The 20,962-nt window shown below is 33.7% G+C and overlaps 1 protein-coding gene across 1 annotated transcript in view; it reads left to right on the top strand.

Moving 5' to 3' along the window:
* Positions 1 to 20,962, top strand: part of LOC106469444 (SRSF protein kinase 3-like) — a 70,747-nt gene that overhangs the window by 25,562 nt on the left and 24,223 nt on the right. Inside the window, exons 4-9 of the mRNA XM_022397962.1 lie at positions 3,367 to 3,454; positions 3,911 to 3,998; positions 9,246 to 9,352; positions 11,677 to 11,839; positions 12,592 to 12,743; positions 14,861 to 14,939. Of these exons, the coding sequence (XP_022253670.1) occupies positions 3,367 to 3,454; positions 3,911 to 3,998; positions 9,246 to 9,352; positions 11,677 to 11,839; positions 12,592 to 12,743; positions 14,861 to 14,939 (677 nt within the window). The remainder of the gene's footprint in view (positions 1 to 3,366; positions 3,455 to 3,910; positions 3,999 to 9,245; positions 9,353 to 11,676; positions 11,840 to 12,591; positions 12,744 to 14,860; positions 14,940 to 20,962) is intronic.

The raw sequence follows: 20,962 nt of genomic DNA on the forward strand, positions 1-20,962 counted from the left end.
CTTATGCCCACGTTCTTATTTTTCATCCCTCATAGCACTGTCTTAAGTTTCTTCACCATGGGATGGGGTTTTAGTTTCGTGCCTTGTCCTTTGAGCTTGTTTCATATCTGTATGTCTTTGTTTCCGATTCCTCATCCACTTGCCTTGGTTGTCGACGCGTTCAGACAGGATTGGAACCTGTTTATACCTTTATTCTCTCATCCTTTTTGTCATCTTCCCCTGGTGATTTCATTCTTCCTTATCATTCTGTGTCAGGTCTTTCTGATTGCTCCTTCCTGGCCAACACAGATCTGGTTTTTCTCAGCTGCTTCAGCTCAATCTGTCCTTTTTTGTTCTGCATCGATTTTTTCCCTACCCTTCACTTTGGCGGCTCGTGGAGCAGGTTCTTCCTTTTCATCCTTTTCATTTCCTTCTATCTTCCTCCTTTAATCCCAGACAGGTCCCGGTGGTCTTATATCTCCCGTACCTGCTCTGGGGTGCTTCATTGCCTTTAAGGCTTCTTTCTGTTAGTTCTTTTTCCTGTTTTTTCATTCCCTGGCACCACTCCTCTGTTTGTGACTTTTTCCTTCCTCCCTTACCCTTTGGATTTGGCTTTTGATTCAATTGGCCATTTCTTCCTTGTCTCCCTTTTCCGCATAATCAATTCCTGGTGTCTTCATTCTGATTAGGTACTTTCCCTCTTACCTGCATCTTGCCCTCATTGTACATTAGAGGTACTTCTTCCATCAAGCACTGTATCTTCCTCGTCAGGGTACTGTCTTCCACCTTCTTTCACTCTTTGGTGAGACTGTGGCTGGGTAAGATACCTTTTTGTATATATACCTCTTATTTTTCAGGGACACGTCCATTTTTCTCTTTGTGGATATTGCTCTGTGGCGAGTGGTGCCTGTCCAGGTATACTTAAAGTAGTCAAATTTGCACTGTAAGGCCATGATGACTCAACAATTATAATTTCCATGTTGAGATGGGGTGTTCAACAAGATTGCTCGTAGGTTTTTCTCACGATATATTTGCTTCAATAATATGCCCGTTCTGGACTGTACTCACCCATGGACTTCATGGGTAAAGCAGAAGGAGATAGCTGTCCATCCCTGCCATGCCTTTGATTGAATAAATCAAAATAGGCTTTTCATGGTTACCCGTTGCACTGTCTCCAGTGTTGATATTCTTCTGAACTCTCCACCACATTTTCTCTCCCCTTTTTTCTTTCTGTGGAGTATGGGTGTCCTTACCACTTTCCAGTTCCAAGCTGCTGGGTGGTGGACCATGGAGATATCCTCCTGAATGTGATAATGATATACGATACAAATAATGATAAAACCATTCAGTTGAGAGTAGGGTGGTGGTGGTGTTCTGCTGGTGTAGATAACAAGATGCCCTCCAATCTGATGCTCCATCTCTGTACAGGCCTATTCAAGGGGATGTTGAAGCTTTGAAGTGAGCAGTCAAAATTGCAGTTTACCCCTTTGATTGGATGTCGGTTCCCAGTGGCTGGCTTTTGGATTCAGAGCTGAACATAAGTCCTCACACATGTATTATAGGTGTCTCTGTTTCCTCATCCAATTATACTCTTGTTACTTCTACCCAGTTGTGGGTCACGGTGGCGGAAGTTACAGATCAATACGGTTCTTCCTCTTACACTATCCCTCAATGATTTTCTTATACTGTTATTGCGCTGGGGGCAATTCCTGTCAGATTGGTTTTGAGTGAGATAGTTTACATTACAGAGACATCTTTACCATGCCGATCATCCGGATGTCGGGTTCCTGGATCAGCTAAACAACTTGTCACATTGCTATCAGGTGTCCCGTTCATAGATCGGGGTTACGAGATTCCCTCTTGTCTGCTGAACTTAAGGTGAAGATGGTATGATCCTCTTTCCTACCCCCAAATGGATGTTGGGTTTTGGTTTGTAGTTGACTTGCCTGCAGTATGATTCTTTTTCCTACCCCCCACATGAATGTTGGTTCTCGGTGGTTGGGTTTTGGATTGTAGTTGACTTAACAACTGTATGATCCTCATCCTACCACCGTGTGAATGTTGGTTCATGGTGGCTGGGTTTTGGATGCAGTTGACTTGCTGTGCCCTAGCCACTCTACGCCTAGAAGCACTTCCTTTTACTCTCACCCACATTGATATACTCTATGGGATTTAGATTACATTATTGTGTGGCTTGGATCCCTATCCAACCATTGTCTCTTCCTTTTGGATGTGCTTCTCCCAAAATGTCTTGTAAATCGCAGAGAGTGTACTAGCACTCTCTATGGAGGAATGCAATGAAAAAATTGCCACCACTATTGCAATACAATATCAACCACCATATGGCTGATATGAAGAGCTGTTTCTTGAGTTATACCCATTTCCTACTTTGACACATTACCTTTCAAATTCAGCTTGTAAGACACTTCCGCACCCAATGACCATCAACTAATTAATCATGTGAAACACTGTGAAAAGACATTAAGAGCTGGGTGTTGAAAATGGATAACAGAAAGCACCTTTTCTGCCACTGCTTTGGTTGATACCTCTTCCTACAAAATCATACTGACCATCGCACAGTGTATACCATGTTATAAGTATGTACATATTGAGTTCTTAAAGCTTATACAAAACTTTTGGTAAGGTAATAATGTAATAATATGTTATGTTAAAAATAAATTGTGTGAAAGTTAGGATATTTGTGTTGTTTATCATAGCATCCATCTTCACATTTTTTTAAGTTCATAACCCAGACAAAGGATGGGTACCTCAGCATGTAATGCTATAAAGCATAATTGGGAAGATTCAATGAAATAATTATTCAGGAATATCGTAAAAACTCAGTTCAGTTTCTCTCTTAAAAGTAGGTATCTGTGTAAAACATTAACAATTAATACTGGTTTCATGATTTAGATAGAAAAAGATGTATATAGTGGTTAGCAGGTAATGAAAATCTCTGGGTTACCATTATGAAGCAGCCCTTTTATAGAGTAAGTATGCAAATCAGTGTAGTTGATTAAAAATGAAGCTTTATTATGCTACATAATATAGGTGAAATCTTTATTTGTCATGATGTTAGAAAAACACGTAGGTTCAAGAAGTCTTGATAGAAATTAATAAAAAAACTCTATAACCCGAGCGCTTTCGAAAGGTGGACCTTTCGAAAGTGCTTGGGTTATAGTTTTTATTCATCTTTATTTGTCATTCCTTATCAATCAACATGAAGAACGACTAACAAGTTAAGAACATTATAGCTATCAAATATTGTATTTTTCTGTGAACACTGAATACTTAATTAGTTGAAGCTATTAATCAAAGTACTAGACTTAGTTTAGAGTGCAGATTTGATTATTTTTTATTAATTTAATACTTTTTTCATGTCTCCAGTGCCAAAAGGTTTGTAGCCTTGAAGGTTGTCAAGAGTGCTTCCAACTATACAGATACAGCTCTTGATGAAATCAGGATTCTCAGATCTGTATATATTTCTTTTCTAGCTCTGTATGATTAGTTTGAATAATGATTTCATAATTAGCAAGTTACTTTACTGTCCATATCAAACTTCATCATGATAAAATTAATAATCCATGCTCTCAGATTTTAACAAACTGTTCTAACATTTATTTTGTAAGCTGTTATAGAAAGACCCTCTCAGCAAGTATTCTTAATTTGACCACTGACTATAAAATAAAATACATTAGCAGTGTCTTCTGCAAATTAGATATAAAAAATACCCACGTAAATAGTGCAATAGAAATTTTACTTAATTTTTTAAATATATTTTTCTTAAATTTAAAATCATCTTGTGAAATGTAATAAGATTACACAGTTGCAAGTCATGATAATCTTGTTAAATTAGTGTTGGTTTTATATCAAAATATTGCATATTTTGCCACTTCATATGTCAAACATTATGATTTTATTTATATCCTAGATAAGAGATACTGACCCTGAGGATCCATATAGGGAGAAAGTTGTACAGCTTTTAGATGATTTTAAAATTTCTGGAATAAATGGAACTCGTATCCTTTTTTTGGATTTCATGAAAAACACTTAAGATCTACAACATTCTAACCATACCAGTTAGAGAACAACAACACAGTAAATGGAACAAACTGTCAGAAATCTTGATATTGGAGCTACTACTTTAGACACATTCTTGTGTCCTCTTCAGTCTTTTTATTTTATTTTTATAACCCAAGTTCATGTGATTCTTTATAACTAGTATTAGCTTATATGATTTCACTGCTAGTTAATACATGAGAAATGTAATAACATACCTAACAAATATTTGGAGTTAATTAAAATAATCATCTAATGGTATAAATATTGTTACAAGTATAGTTTAAATTTTTATTCATTTATTTTCCTGAATAGTGAAAACAAACTTAATTATGACTCAAAATAAATTAGCTTTGGAGGAAGTGATTCATAGGTTTGCATAATAATTTCATACTTCAGTTTGTATTGCTTTTAAGATTGTTAAGTTAGCAAATTTGACACTGTCTGTCTGTAACTTTGAGTAATTTACAATAACTTGGTTACTATAATGCTTGTTAAGGTTATATTGAAATTATAATCAAATGCCTTGAAAAGGTGATGTTGAACTTTTAAAATATTATGATGTATTACATGTACACTATGAATGTGGTCACTAAGTCTAATACCTTGTATGGTTGTAAATTTCTCTTGGTATTTTAGTAGACTACACTTGTTTCTAAAACTTACTGTTGTTGCTAGTACTGTGATGGGTAGTTTAATCCCTACTTGAATGAATTCGTTTATTTTTCTTTCTGGTGTTTCTGAAGTTGACCAGTAACCTTACTACTTCAGAAGCTGCCTTTAATATTTTTCATATTTCTGGTTTTCATGTCTATTAGCTCAGATTTTAATAGACTAATAGGTGCTGCTTTATTTTCTGAACATTTTGCTGTGGAAGGTTGGACGTAATTCAGCCCTTTTGATTTAAATTTTGGCCAGTTGTTTAAGATACTGTAGGTTGTTCTGAGATGAACTGTTGTGGTTTTTTTTTATGGACTGTCACAACATTGAGATGGATTCCCGTAGGATGATACATCTATAGACTTTATTCATTTATATTCATCATTTATTTTTCTATTCAGTTGGGTCTTAAATTATTTATCATCTCTGAATCATTGATGTATTCCGATATAGTATATTTATTTGATATCACTGGATATCTGCATCAAGCAGATTGTTTATTTCATTAGAAGATTCATCTACTTTCTTTACATATTCCTTTTCTGTTCAGTTTTTTTACAAGCAGCACATATTTTTATGTTCCAGAATATTAATCAAAATTTAATTCATGTTTGGGTTTCTACATTTTCTTTTATGCTTCTGTTCTTGACTTTGCTTGACTACATTCTACTTTGTTTTTTTTACATAGTGTTACTGATCTGGAAAGTTCGTTTTTTCTTGTGGATTGCACTTCTACAGCTATGTTCAGATCTATTTTGCAACACCAGTCTTATTGTGTGTGTAAGTTGCATATGGTACCCTATTTTTGCACAGATTTCTAACCTTACCTTATTATGACTGTTAAACACATTTCAAGTTTTGAGTTTTTAGACTTGGAATAAAAATAATGATTATAACAATTTAAAAATGTTAAACTCAAAAATATTTTGAATTGATATTTTGTTATTTTGTAGCATTTACTTAGTGTAATTGTTTAACAAAACTTTAAAACAAAATACTCAAACTTGCATTCCAGTTTAGAACAAACCACAGACCTGGAGATTTTTTATAGTTGCTTTAGATGTTCTTTTTATTCCTGAGAATATTTTCATGTGAAATTTTTTTCCCATTTTAAGACATTAGGTAAGCTTAGTGTGGTATAGTGAATGTGATGGTGGATGATGGCAAAATGTTCTGATGATTCAAATCCTCATTTTTTTTATTGAATATTATTTTTAAGTTTTTCATATTCAAACAATTCATATAATTAAACAATGTTGTTAATAAAAATTTGTTACCAAGCCTGACCTCATCATTTTGAAAGATCAGGCCCTGGGTCACCAATAAATCTTTGTCAGTTTATGCAGTTGGTTTACATTTTATAGGAAGAATTGTTGATTATTGCAACTGTCAAAATGAAATACCAAAAGAAATAAATATTTGGAGGAAGGCATTTTTTTTTAGATATTTGAATTTTTATAGTTCTTGAGGAAAGTATGAACATCTAGTGCAATATACAATTTCTTTTCTTATTTAGTTTTGCTACGTTGCTTTTTCATCCACTTCTGATGATTCAAGATGACATCTTTGGTTCCAGAAGTTTTTTACCTTTTGGACAAACAACTGATTATTAGAGGGTGTAGACCTAGATTCAAATTTTACATCTTGATGGCTCCTTTGAGTATAAAGGATGGGTATTTTATTTCCAGATTATCTAATACATTTTTTAATGGTTTTGCATTTCTAAATGAAAATCTTCAGCAGCAGTTGAAATCTCTCAGGAAAGTTAATTGAATGTCTAATATTTTCAGATTCATTGATTCATATTGAAGTTATCTACATTTTATTCACCACAGGCAGGTTCACAATTTTTTCTTTTGACTTTCTGTTAGTCCATTATGTTTTACTAGAATTGCCAAGACTAGCAAATTTTCTTCATGGTTGAGTAATAGATTTTCACAATTACATGAATGGTGCTGACTCTGTCTTTTCTGAAGACTCTGAACATCATTGCTTCAGTGAAGGAGGATCGGTCAGATCTTTTTTTTTATGCTTACCTGCCAGTTTAATTCTTTTCCAAACAATCTGTATAACCTATGGGAGTGGGGGTATGTTTAGCAGCCCCAAAACCACAGGCCAGATTTGCCCATGAACCACTTATGTGCCTGATTTCTGGGTTTTTTCATATCAAATCTGACATCTGGCAGTATCCTAGGTTGCATGCAGTACCTAAAGTTCTTTTATTGAAAATGTTGAGAGAAGATAGATTGAATTTTCCCTATACTTTCCCCATGTTCATGTTTCTTCTGTGACTAGAAATCGTCTATTTCACTAATGGCTGCACATAGTATAATTTCCTATACTGAAGGTAGGTCATTACTCTTCATTAAATTCCTCTTATTTAGCATTTAGTCTTTGTCTTAAGCAGCAGTAACCTTGTGTGTGGTATGTACCACTCACCTAAGTTATTAGGTATACGTTCCATGCAAGCCTAATCTTTTGAATTATGGTTTGTAATTACAATTCATATTTGAGTATATTTAATTACTACTCATTTAGTGAACTACTGTGATACCTTTTGAGATGGCCTTAGTTCATTGTAATATTGCCCATCAGTGGCCCTGCAGTAAGTTTGAATTAAGGCATGTAACACTGAAAACTGAGTTTTGATACTCGTGTTGGATACAGCAGAGACAGCCTATTGTGTAGCCTTATGCAAAACAACAAATAAATATTGTAATATTACTGTATATTCAAATCTGGTGTTTATCCTGGACATCTTCCACCCTATCATGTGATTGGTAGTCATCATCTATGTTTATCGATTTAGTCCTTGAATGCTGATATAAGTAAGTATTGGAGAATATTGAAGACACACCTTTACATTTTAGATTGTTATACGTGCCATGGAGTGTGTTCTCACAGTTATGACTTTTAATTTCACATCATCACTCTGGCCTTGCTCTTGAGCTCAGTTGCCAATAACACCCTCCACAATTACTGGTAATCTAATATATCAATTTACCATGCTACAGAGCCACTTTTAGTAGGCTGCTATTTCTTCCTCAAGAGTGTTAGGTGTTTCTATGTTTTGTTTTGTCACATCTCCATTACATTTTGGAGACTAGCTAAACATTATGATGTAGATAAGGTATTATATTTGAATAACATTTTAGTAGTAAAGTGTAGTTTAAATTGATACTGACCTCTCAATCTTTCACCAATTCTTGTGGCAAAAATTTGATCGTGTAAGATAGAAGTGGCACATGTAAATAAGCTAGACATAATACTGTATAGCTCTTGGTAACTGAACCAGCAATTCTGACAATAGAGGACATTATCCACATCATGTCATTGTCATATAGTATAATAGTCAGACCTAGAAATTATGAGGAGGAAGGATGTTATATCGTCTATTCCCCCTTTGTTATCTAGTAGTGGTCAGCAGTTGGGGGTGGGTGGGGGGTGTAGCCACTCTCTGTGGAAGCTGTCTGTGACCTGATCCAGGGTGAGATAGAGTCCTTCATGCGGCCCTGGGGTATCTCTCTGAGAGGTGCTGATTTGAATTTTCATTCTGAAACAGGATATTTTGGGGAGAATTTAGACTCCTTGTTTCTTGCTTTTTTCACTAGAGCTTTCTCTCCTGAGGACTCATCTGATCAGTCACCTTCTGCCTGTTTTTTTGCAGGTAGTTACACATGTTTGTGAAGTTTTGGAGATGCAACCAATTGCTTTTGAGTCTACCCTGCTTTGTTTTCTGATCTTTATTAAGGGGATTATTTAGTTTTTCTTCCTTCTCCTGATGTTGCTGTGCATGCAGGGAGGTTTGCAACACAACTAGTGTGTTATGTAATGATTTGGTAGCTTATTCATAAGATCAAACTTAATTGGAGATTAATTATACTCATCATCAGTGTGTTCATTAATATAGTAATTGAATATATATAATAACAGTTTATGCTATCTAAAATCTAGCAAATTACAGGGTTAACACAGGTCCTACAAAATCATAGAAAATGGTCTCTACATTTTTCAGTATTGGAAATTTGGGGAAAATATTTGTTTTTTTAATCATGGTCAAGTAAAATTCCTGAAATGTGAAGTTCGTAAAAAATGCACAATGAAATTATTTACTTGATTAAAAAAATTTAACAAAAATTTAAAAGTTTGGTTATTGGAATTGAATTTCTTTACATTTCATGTTGGCCATTGTGAATCTCGCATTTCACGAGTCTTGAGACTGTTGTTTCTTTCCACTTGAGGGCATATTTGATGAACAAAAAAAAAAAAGCCAAGAAAATCCAAGTTTAGTTAAGTGTGGCAGGATTTAAAAGTTTTGGAAATTTGAGCATGGGTTTTGGAAATTTGTTTTGTAAAGTCTGTATGAACTCTAATTTACAGTGTTCATACAAAAGTTTTATTCTCAGTATTCTAACTAGGCAGTTTTTCATTAGCATGATGTTTAAAAATGTTGTTTTAATAAAGATTGGATGTTTATTGTATTCATTATGAGTGTAAAATTGTTAGAATACAAATATGAAAAAAATTAATACTTGACTTCTATTCAGATGTATGCATGGTTTTTGAAGTTTTAGGGTACAACTTACTGAAGCTAATTATCCGTTCCAATTACCAGGGTATTCCTATTGCTAATGTAAAAACTATTATAAGACAGGTTAGTAACTCTTGTATTTCTTTATATGTAATTGAAAAAAGTTGTTAGAAAAGAAAGCATTTATTTTTTTCTCTTGTCACATTTGTGTTCAAATTGTTTTATTTCAATAAGATTTCAGTGCAAAATATAATGGGTGATCAACTGGTCATAGACCAAAATCCCAAACTGTTTTGAATGTGACTAAACATGTTTACACGTGCTTGATCGTGTTGACCTGTTAAACATAAATATGACTAAAAGAAGAACAATGTGCTTGGGTTCATTTGAGAGTTGTAATAGCATAAAGTAAACATGCATAATTTTATTGATATAACTTTTAGACTTTTAAGGTGGCACTCTGTCTGTCCTTTGAAATGAGAATTCTTCTGAAAATATGAAAATTGAGTTTGGGCAATATTCAAGTCTATGATTACTAACTGTCTTGTCTGCTTTTGCCAACCAAGATACCATGTTTCAATTGCTGCATGCAAATGTTAGTTTTTAATTATCTGATTATTAAGATTCTTGCAGATCTTTAACATTTCAGATTAGCTATATAATTGTGACTTGGGATTTTAACTAATAAAAACATATGTTTAGAAGCTTACTAGATTTTTGCAGTTTATCAAATTTTTTTCCAGGCTTAATTTTCCATTTATTCTGGTTAATGACAAAACTGCTTCGTAACATTTGAACTTTTCTTAAAATCGCTTATTTTTGAATCACCTCTTTCTTTTCTTTTTTTTTTTAAACAAGACAATTTCTATTGTATTTTAATGTGATATTATTAAGATTTTTGTAGCGTGAAAGTCCTCAGAAATTCCAAAACAACTTGTAAGCACCTTAATCAACTTGCTCGCTGCTGTGCTATAGTTAAAAGTGCAGTAGTCAGATAATCCTGGGAATATACCTTTTGTCTGACTAAACTATGTTTACAAAAAAAAAATTCCCATAACAGTGTATATGTTTATTGAAGGAATATAAATGCTTTTATGTTTTTTTCCTTATTAATTGTAAGCATTGATGTCTTAATATTAATTTCATTTGCACACTAATTTCTTAGTTGAGCTTAACTTTGAAAATATTTGGATCACACTGATAGTTTGTTAGAATTTCCATAGTTTAAAGTAATAAACTTAAATCAAGTGTAAGAGGGCTAAGAACTTGGCAATATGATCATTTCTTTTTATTTTGCTTTTAAGTAAATGTATTATATTTTCTATGCCCTAATTCTTTTTCTATTTTTTTTTTTTCTCTTATTGATTAGGATATTAGTATTTGAAATCTGTGAACCTGAGGAGTTTTTTTTTTTTATACAACATTTTCTTGTAACTTATAATTAATTTATTGCAAATTATAGTTAAAAATGTTAATTTGATATAAAATTATTCTACAGAAAATTTAATTTGTTTGTAGTTTAGATTTTATATTTAATAGTTATCATGTTAACACCCAAAAATATTGCTAGTAATAAATAATGTCAGTGTAAGATACATATTTAGTAGTGGTAACTTCTTTATTGGGGATTTTTTTGCTTTACATAAAATTATGAGTCATGAGCATAATTATGATAGTAAAGTTTCTTTTTTTTTATAAAAAACTCACTCTTGTTTTTTTCTTGGACCTTTTAGGTTTTATAAACAAACCATTAACAGTCACTATCTACAAGTCTCTCTTTAGTGTCACTCTGAGTCAGTGTCTTTTCTTAATTTGTGCTCAGTTGATTCTATATCTTTGCTATTTCTTTTCCTGACTTTTCTTGGCTCCCTTCCATTTAGTGGTGACAGTTTATGGCAGGTGCCAAATTTTGTTCTTCAGTTTCAATCTGGGCCTTTACATATTCTTTGTTGCTGTTGTTTTGGAGGAATTGAAGGTTATGGTGCACAGAAAAATATGAATTTTTACAGAAATATATATCTCAATAATTTCCAAGCAAAGTTCTTTAAATTTTCTGACTTGCACATGTAATCTTTCTTTAGTGAGTATGTGTGCAAACCCTTTAGGATGATAAACTATTTAGTATTTTCCCACTCTCTCTCTGTCTATAATTGAATTTAGTTTATCCTGATTCTTGTATTTGTTTTGTTTTATTTGATAACATTTTGTATATACAAAGAAGAAATTTGGCTAAGTATAACTTGGGCATTGAAAGTAAGTTCATTGAGAAAACTGTACAGTAGCAAGGGCACATGAAATATTTAACGGGAATCATAACTAACTCAGCAGCAAATGCAAATAAATAATTGCCCTTTATCTTTGATTTTGTGTGGGAGTTCCTCTTTTTTTTTTATAATATCAATAGTAGAGTGTATTTAATATTTTTATTTATTTATTTTTTGACACAGGTACTAGAGGGACTTGATTATCTTCATACCAAATGTAAAATCATTCACACGGATATCAAACCTGAAAATATATTACTTACAGTAGATGAATCCTATGTGAGAAAACTAGCTTACGAAGCAACTCAGTGGCAGAAGATGGGTGTGAGGCTTCCTGGCTCATTAGGCAAGAAGTTTCTGTAGTAGCCAATTTGTTATACATAAATAGTGAAAAAATTTACTCTTTTTCTGTTCCTTAAGCTTTATTTTTTAAAGCTTCCAAGTTTACTTAAGACAAATTAATTATTTCTGTGAAAATTATGTACTTGTTATTTTTACTACATTATTTTTTTTATGAAACTATTGTACAATTCTCTTTAATTGTTTGATTTATTTCTCTGAGATTTCTTAATTCATAAAAACATGGTATGTTATTTTGAATTAGTTACACTTATTTAAGCTTTTATCAAAAGAACTAATATTATTTTTTCATCATTAGAAGATTCAATGTAAACTTGAGTGTTATACACACTTTATGTGATGCAAAAGTATTTGTTTAGCATTAGTCTTTCAACATGTTACTTCTGAAGCTGTATGATATGACAAAGTAACAAGACATCCTCAAAGGTGTGTTACATTAGCAAAACTTCAGAACGTGATGTCTAGAGGGAATTAGAGATCATATTGTTTGAAATGCCAATAAGCTGTTAGATGTGGTGAAACAGAAGTGTCTCCTGTGATAATGCATCCTTAAGAGTGTGTTTGGTAATATAATGTTCCTCATACTTTTTACTAAATTGATCCTTTGTCTGAAATAATTTTGTTTTTTAGTCTTCTACTTGCATACAATATCAATGTTATTGGAAAGAACATAAAACTAGATATTTCTAGCTCATATATGAAACTAAACTTAACTCATTAGTTGGAAATTTATTTTAGTAAGTACAGCCTCCAGGAGTTTCCAAGGGCTAGATCCCAGTTCAATGTCAAAAAATAAGAAGAAGAAACTGAAGAAAAAAGTAAAACATCAACAGGAGTTACTAGAAGTACAGATGGAACAGCTGAAACCTTTAGAAATGAAGCAGATTCGTGTTGGTACACTTTAAGTGACTTCATTTCAGGGAATAATGGTTTTCTTTTCACAATTTCTTTCCAAGCATATAATATAAACTTGTGAGGAGATTTAATAATAATGAAAACTATGATTAGAGTTCTCTGAAATTTCTGATGTCTTTATTCTATTTAACATCAAGCTAAGACTTCCCTGTTTTTGTCATAAACTTGTTGAAAGAATGAGAGGGAAGGGGGGATGCTTTTTTTTATAACAGAGTAAACAATGTTGAAATACTCTAATTTTATAAACACTTTATTCAGAAAGCAATGGCTCATATAATAAGAAATCAGTTTCATAACCTTTTTACTCTATCAGCAGTCTTGTTCATTTGAGGAATTATGGGATATATTTTGAAAAGCTCCCTTGCAATTTTAAGCATTTTTGTGGGTTAGTGTCTATTACATATGTGTCAGTTAACTGGAGAATAGAGGTCGTTAAGTTCTTAATTAGGCTTAAAAGGTTGCAGGTGCCCCTGGAACCTTCTAGTGCTTTTTTGATCTGCCTTGTCTGTCTAAAACACTTATTTCTAATGTGAAATTTATGTCATTTTATTCTAGGTATTAAATTTCCATTTTCACCAATTTAAAGAAAATCTATACACAGCAAGACAAACAATAAATAATATTTTAGGGTTGTAGTCACTATATATATCAGCAACACTGATTGAAATAAAGTGATCTGTGAATATATAAGTAATTCTTTGATTGCTTAGTGAAAATTCAGTTAATATAAATTCATTTGAAATACTATACAGATAGGGACTGAAAATTAGATTATTATCCACATAAAATTCATGGAGGTTCAAAATAGATTATTAATTTTTTAGTGCAATTATACCAAAGAATAATAATGAAAGTTAAAGTTCCACTTACCTTAGGTTAAGACTGGATAGGCCTTGCTGGGCATAATATAAACCAAAATTTTATTAGCAGTTTTATTCTTTAAGATTACAAATTTAATTTGAATTTTTCATATACAATGCATTTGTTTTCAATCATGTGTTCAGTGGTATGTTGAATGCAGCACTGGTTCAAATTAGATGTTTGTCATGTCAAAATACAAAGTCCATAGTTTTGTATGAATCAGGAACTCAAATTACCGATATTGACAAGCTAGAATATAAAATAAGAACCTCCTCTTTTTTCTATATGCTGAGATATTGCTCATGTGCTGAATCAAACACAGTGGCCACCCCCGCTCACCTCTTTCCATTTTTGGAAACAGTCCCTTATATACACTTACTTCTATATGTGACGTGTGAATAACCAATCAAAAGCTCAGAATGCCCCCGAGTGGCTTTCTCAGCCATTTTCAAGTATAATGGCATCATCTCTTTCTTTTGAGACAAACCTTTGTGCTGGTAAGTTGAGTCTTTAGCCTGTTCAAAATTTAATATTTTTTAGACCCAAATACAGCTTAGTTACTAAAGTTGATAAATTATAATGAAATTCTGTGGTATTTATGATTTTTTGGTTATTCAAATGTATGTATAAAACATAGAATTATTTCATTTCACATCCGCCATGTGCAAAATTTCTTAAAGCTTAGCAAGCTACGGCAAGTGGCAATCAAGTGCAAAGGTTGTAACTGGAAGAGATAATTGTTTGCTTTACTTCTTTATTTACTGTTTTATGTTTTAAGAAAAATAAGTATGAGAACTTGTTTGTAAATAGTAACAATCTATATACATATATAATGTATAATAATTGAAATGTGACTTCATTTTACAAAATACTAGTCCACTAAAACACAGCCAAGACAGGTCACTTTGTAAAGAGAAGGTCAGTTTTTTATAATTGGATATAGTAACATGAGTGCACGTGTGCTGCATCATTGTAATTTCTGTATTACTAGCCAGGCACAGATGAAAGGACAGTATAAGAATAATAATAAATATATATATAATGTTATGAGATTTAAGCTATTTGGTCTAAACATTTATGTTTTTATGTTATAATTTTTAGTCATTCAAGAATGAAAAAAAGCATAATTTATATTCTTTTTATATTTAAGAAATAAAAATAAGAATTTCTGACTTTGTTATCAACCTAACTACAAATAATAGTAGCAGACATTTTTTGTTTTTTTTACTAGATTGAGGATGAATATGGAGAATATCATCAGGACTTTAGAGATCCATTGATTACAAACAATGGCAGTTCAGAACTAAGAGGTTTGTGTTAAAGTCTATAACATAAAATTAGTAATATTTTAAACTTGAAGAAAACTAAATATTTTTCATGTTTTTTTCTAATTAATAAGTTAATGTCATGAAAGATAAGTAAATATAAAAGGAAAACTATTTACACATTTTTATTTTAACTAACTTAATACTAGAAGTAGACTAGTCATCAAAGTTTAATGGATTTAAAATCACTAGAGCCAAATAATGAAAAATTTAAAACTCAAAATCGAAGTGCTTCTTGGACAGTAATAGATATTTCTATGATTAAAAAAATATCAACTACCTCGTGAGGGATTAACAAGTTCATTCAGGATTAAATATTGTAATATCTCTTGCAACACAAGTGAAGTGGTAAACACAGGCCTGATAAATAGGAAGTCCATTTCCCTAAAATTTGTTTGAAAATAATGCTCTACAAGAAAGGCCTATCATCAGCCTCAAGACCCTATTTTGTAACAACCATATTGGTCATAACACATTAAAATGTGAGCCCCAAACACTTGTAGATGTTTAAAACTAGGCAGTTGTCAGCAAGCCAGGTATCAATTGAAAGCAACTCATTGTTCACTATTTTGAAACAGTCAGCAAGAGAATCCTCTATAGTAAGAGTTGTATCGTCAGTGTACAGACTGTATACATCTTTTAAACATACCTAAATTAAATCATTAACATAAATGATATATAAAAGGGGGCTAAGGATTGAATCTTGAGGAACCCCACAATGGAGACTAGAGAAATGAGGCTTCATACCATTAACTGAGATATAACATTGCCTATTTAGTAAGTATGTTTTAAGAATATTATAAATATTACCACATACACCATAATAAGCACATTTATAAAGTAAAACTGTGATTAATGCTATCAAATGCCTTGCCAATATCAAGAGCACAGAATTAAACAAATTTCTTAGCCTCATAAGCCTTAATAAGCTTTGTAGTAATAGGCAATAAACACTTTTCAGTAGATTTGTGTTTAGTGAAACCAACTTAAAATCTTATTTTTTTCGTAAAAACACAATAAGTGAATTTAGATAAGATGGAAATAGGCCGATAATTTTCCACATGATCAGGATCCTCACCCTTGTAGATGGAAACAATCTTATCAGTGTGAAGAATCTCAGAAAATTTACCAATTCTACGTACTTTATTAACAAGTACAGTAAAGGGTTCAATAATTGGATCACTAGCAGATTTAACCACTGATGATAGAACATCATCCCATCCATCAGAAGAAGAACTAGTAAGTGCCTTTATAGCAGCATGAGTTTCAGTGACAGTTATGGCTGCAATATAAATAGTCTGAGCTATAGGCTTATCTTGACACTTAATGTTAGTAGGAGTAACACCCTACCTAGCAAAGTAATCATTAAAAATATTTGCAATACCAGTAGAATTGGTAACACAAGAACCTGTGTTGTTATAAATATGTTATCATCTTTAAATTACATTTAGTCCTACCTAGTCATTTACAAATGTAATGAGAGTTGTTATCCTGAAAACATATATTAAAGTATTTAGCTTTGTGATCACAACTTGATGCTGAACAAGCACCTTAAGTTCTAAATATTTATTTTGTAAGTCCAAAGATTACCTGTATCTTTAAAGTGGCAAGAGAGTCTTTGCTAACATCTAATCATACTTAATAAAGTTATGGTCATACAAGGTGGATATCCGGCATTGATCAATTTAACAATTTTAACAAATGGAAAGCATGAATTACACAGTTTACAAGAAATAACAGTATTTTCACTATTGTAAGGTTTACCCACTGCAACTTCAGAAGATCAAATTTTGCACACGTCACTACAAGATGCCATCTAGTTGAATTGAGATCCAATAATTGTGCTGACCAAGGAAGATAACTGAAGCTACTGTTGGGCAGACATGTCTTACTATTAGAGTTGAATGCCACATTTCATTTTCTCCATTTTTTATTACCGATACAAAAATGGTGAAACACAATACAGATCATATCATATGTGGACCACAACTCTGAAGCACCACTGAGAGTGGTTTTCAGCTGCTTTTGAAAGTTTTGTAATATTTTTCTCGGGTACTGTTGAGGATCCTGATCACTACTGAAGGAGTCAATAATTGCAACAAAATATGCTATCTTTTGCACTTTACAAGTCTATTCATCTTTATCTTTTTTCAGTCTTTCACCAGTGATTGGTGTCCATAGTTTTTCCTAGTGACAGTCATATTTATTTTTCATCTCCACCATTTTAATAGCCAGTTAACTAAATGGATGTTCATAACAATGCTTTTTCTGCAAAGGCACCCATTATAATTTTCAGTTAACTTGTAGACTATCTGTATTATAACTACATCTCTGCATTTGCCTAAAAATGAGAATAAAAAATGCCTTTGAAATAGAGCATATTTCTGCTTTTTTTGATAGTCTTTTGGTTTGCATCATCTAGAGTCAGCTGGCTTGATTACCATAATTTTTTGTGTGGTCACTGGAAGCTGTCTGATGGTATACATGGGCTATCATGTTTTAGGATTTTTTGTTTAAGAATGGGAATGTAAAAGGAGGTCTTTTACTAGGGCACATTTCCACTTTCTTATTGACCTTTGGCTTTGAATTTAAAGACAAAAGTACTTAATTAGTTAAATGAGTCATGGGTATGGAATTAGCATCTAATGGGATTTAATAACAAAAGAAAAAAGGAAGGGGAACATTATTCAACATTGTCCTTTATACTGTTTGTTTTCTGTAATGGGTACCCTCAGCTAGTAATCATAAACAACAATATAGAAATTATTTTTACTTAATATTTTGTTGTTGTTTTTTACTTTCAGTTATCCTACAGAACATAATAACACATGTTAACATTTTCCTATACTGAAATTGTATGTCCGTTAATACTTACCTTATCTAACACTTTAGCTTTATCCCACTGAAAGTTTCTCCATCTAAGCATTGGTATGAATTTTCCTTCGTTTGCTCCAGCCTTTATACTCCATTATATTGTCTATAGCAAGTTAAATCTTGTGATTCTCTCTACCTACGTCAATGCTGCCTCCTATCCCAGATCCATATATAAGCTCCCCATCATTACTTCCTATTCATTTTTCAAGACATTCCAAATTAGCAGATCTGAACCAGAATTATGAGGAGACTCCTGTGTAGGCTGGCCATGCTCCTACCATATATCTGGGTAGATCATCCAGGCTTATTGGTAGGAGGGCACCCAGCTTTGCACTCTTTTCCTTGAGTGCAATAAAGAGTTCAAGCATCACTCAGGAGGAATACACCTGTGTCCAACACTCCAGCAACTGGAAACAGGGAGTTGTAAGGACTCCCACACTAGGAGAAATGGGGGGGGGGATACTCACATTGGGGAGCCCCGAGGAATAACGCTCCTGAGATTGTGCAATAGGTAAACCACCTTCACTATTATGAAAAGCAAGCTGACCCTGATTTATTCAATCCAGGAATCAGCAGGAATGGGCAAAAATCCCTTTAAGCATTACGCTTGATAGTCCATGAGTGACGGTCCAGTAGTGTATTGTTCATAGTTTTATAATTGTTTACCACCCAGAAAGCTCACAAGGTGGTCTTATGGAATACCCCATCTCAACAGAGACTGGCCGACTGGCAGCTAATACGGATTTGGAAATAAGCATACTTGACAAGATAACACATGCCACAGGGTGGGATCCAAACGAAAAGGATGAGAGGGTCCCTGAAAAAGATAGAAATAAACATAAAAGAAATAAAGTCACCTCTCTTACAAACGAGCTGGGGTGTGGAGAAAGCCACAGGGGGTAGCCAAAAACCTTGTGAGGAGGTAACTACCAAATTTATGTAAATAATGATATATAAATGTATTAGACCTGGTTCACATGCCAGCCTGTACAATCTTCTCCAGTGAGTAACACAACTGAACCCCCAGAGACATCAAGATATAGCGAATTTGATGAGGTGAAACTTGAAGAAGTCTCTATTCCTCCTATGAAAGCCCAGTGTAAGTAATATGCACCAATTGATGAACCAAACCACCCATAGTGACAAGGGATAAGTCAGATGACATCTTAGGATCCCAATGATAAACAAACAGTGACATGAACCACAAAACCCATCAGTGTGTGCAACATAACATTTAATAGCTGGAAACAGGCATAAAAGACTGTGGAAGATGAATACGAAGGAAAGCCTTATCCCCTTCACTATCTACTACGTTTTGGGAAGAAAGGCTCTATCAAGATATAACAGAACATAAGTGGAATGGTAAAGAGTCCTGTGAATATGAATTACAAACACATCTGAACGTCAAGGTCCACTAGGCAACAAGAGAAGAAAATAAGTCTTAAGTGAAAGGTGGTATTGGGAACATGTTGCCAAAAGTTCAAAGAGTGGACAAGATAAGGCATGGAGAACCACTGATATATCCCAAATAGAAACCTGGAAAGGATGTTGAGGACAGATAACCTGAAAAGATTTCAGAAGCAAAGACAAAACCTGGGACTCAAAAACTTGATGTCTTCCATAAAACTGAAAAGTAGCTGACATAGCTGCCTTATATAGAGAGACACAGACAAAGGCACCAAACCAAATAACCATTTCAGAAATCAAGAAACATTCAGCACAGTGGGATGAGGATTAAAACCATGTCTGAGAGACAACTGATGATAAGTAAATCATTTCCATTGATAAATGTCCAATGAAGAATGCCAAATGGATCACGTTAATAAAGATGCCACAAGAGAGGTTAATTTCGGACATAGTGCAACAGGCTGCATAAAAGCCTTGTGTGAAGCCGCAGAATGCTGATCACAAGATGAAGAATGTCGGACCAAGGCTGATGCAAGATGGATGGCCAGATAGGAAGCAGAAAAGGTTAGCACTCCTGAAGATACTGAATGAGTGAAAACTAAGGCTGAATCAGTGCAAGAACCTCGGATAACAGAAGAATTGGATGGAACATGTAAAGATGAAAACCCATCCAATTCTGGCTGAAAGCATCTATGCCAAAAGCCAGAGGGTGAGGGACAGGAGCTGGGTATTCCAGTGAGTGGTGAAAGCATCAATATGAGGATCCCGAGATGAGAGTAGATCCAAAAAAAAAGACTTGTGGATAAAGCATTCATTCTGTGGGAAGAACTTTGTAGGGACCAGATAACTGATCAGCCACTAAATTCATAACACCTGGAACATGACCAGCAAGGAGAACAATCTGAGGATTTTGGGATCCCCCAAAAAAGATCCAATGTCTGAAACAGAGAGATCTGAAATGAATGCTCCTATGCTTAGAAATGTAGGATACCACAGTGGAATTGTATGAGTGAAGCATTACTGCCTTCCCTTGCAACAATTCAAGAGCCCAAAACATAGCTTGTTGTACTGCTAGAAACTAAAAGTCCAGAGGCTCTTGAATTCTGTGTCCCTTACACAAGCTCCCCATCCCTGTGAAAAGATGTATCTCTGGATGTGGGAGTGAGAGAGGGACATCTACTGTCATGTTGTCCCTATTCAGCCACCAACGAAGATCAAGCTGACAGGAAGTCGATAAGGTCAGTGGACAATCCAGTGCATCCATGGAAATGTACCATTGGTCCTGTAATCACCATTGATGGAAATGCATGTGGGCCCAACCAAAAGGAATAAGTGATTCCAAGGATACCCACATCCCCAAAAGAGATAGAACTGCACACGCCGATGGAGAAAGAGATGAATATATGAGAAGAACAGTCCATTCCAGGGCTTGAAAGCATAGAAGAGAAAGTTGGGCTCAACTGAGATGTGAATTAAAAATACCCCAAAAAGGACAAGGTACTGTTTGGTAGTAAGAACAGACTTCTCTATTGTGATGAGAAACCTAGCTCTTGCAGCTTTGGATAAAAGAGTTTGAGTGTGAAGCTCTGCCAAGTGGTGGGAATGAGTGAGAAGAAGCCAGTTGCACATATAATGGTGAGTGTGAATGTCCAATGAGTGAGGATGATGTGAAAAAGAGATCTGACAATCCAGCAAAGCATATGGGGCAGATGCTAGGTCTAATGGTA

Source organism: Limulus polyphemus, unplaced genomic scaffold (genome assembly GCF_000517525.1).
Source record: "Limulus polyphemus unplaced genomic scaffold, Limulus_polyphemus-2.1.2 Scaffold3490, whole genome shotgun sequence".
In the NCBI taxonomy this organism is placed as follows: domain Eukaryota; kingdom Metazoa; phylum Arthropoda; class Merostomata; order Xiphosura; family Limulidae; genus Limulus; species Limulus polyphemus.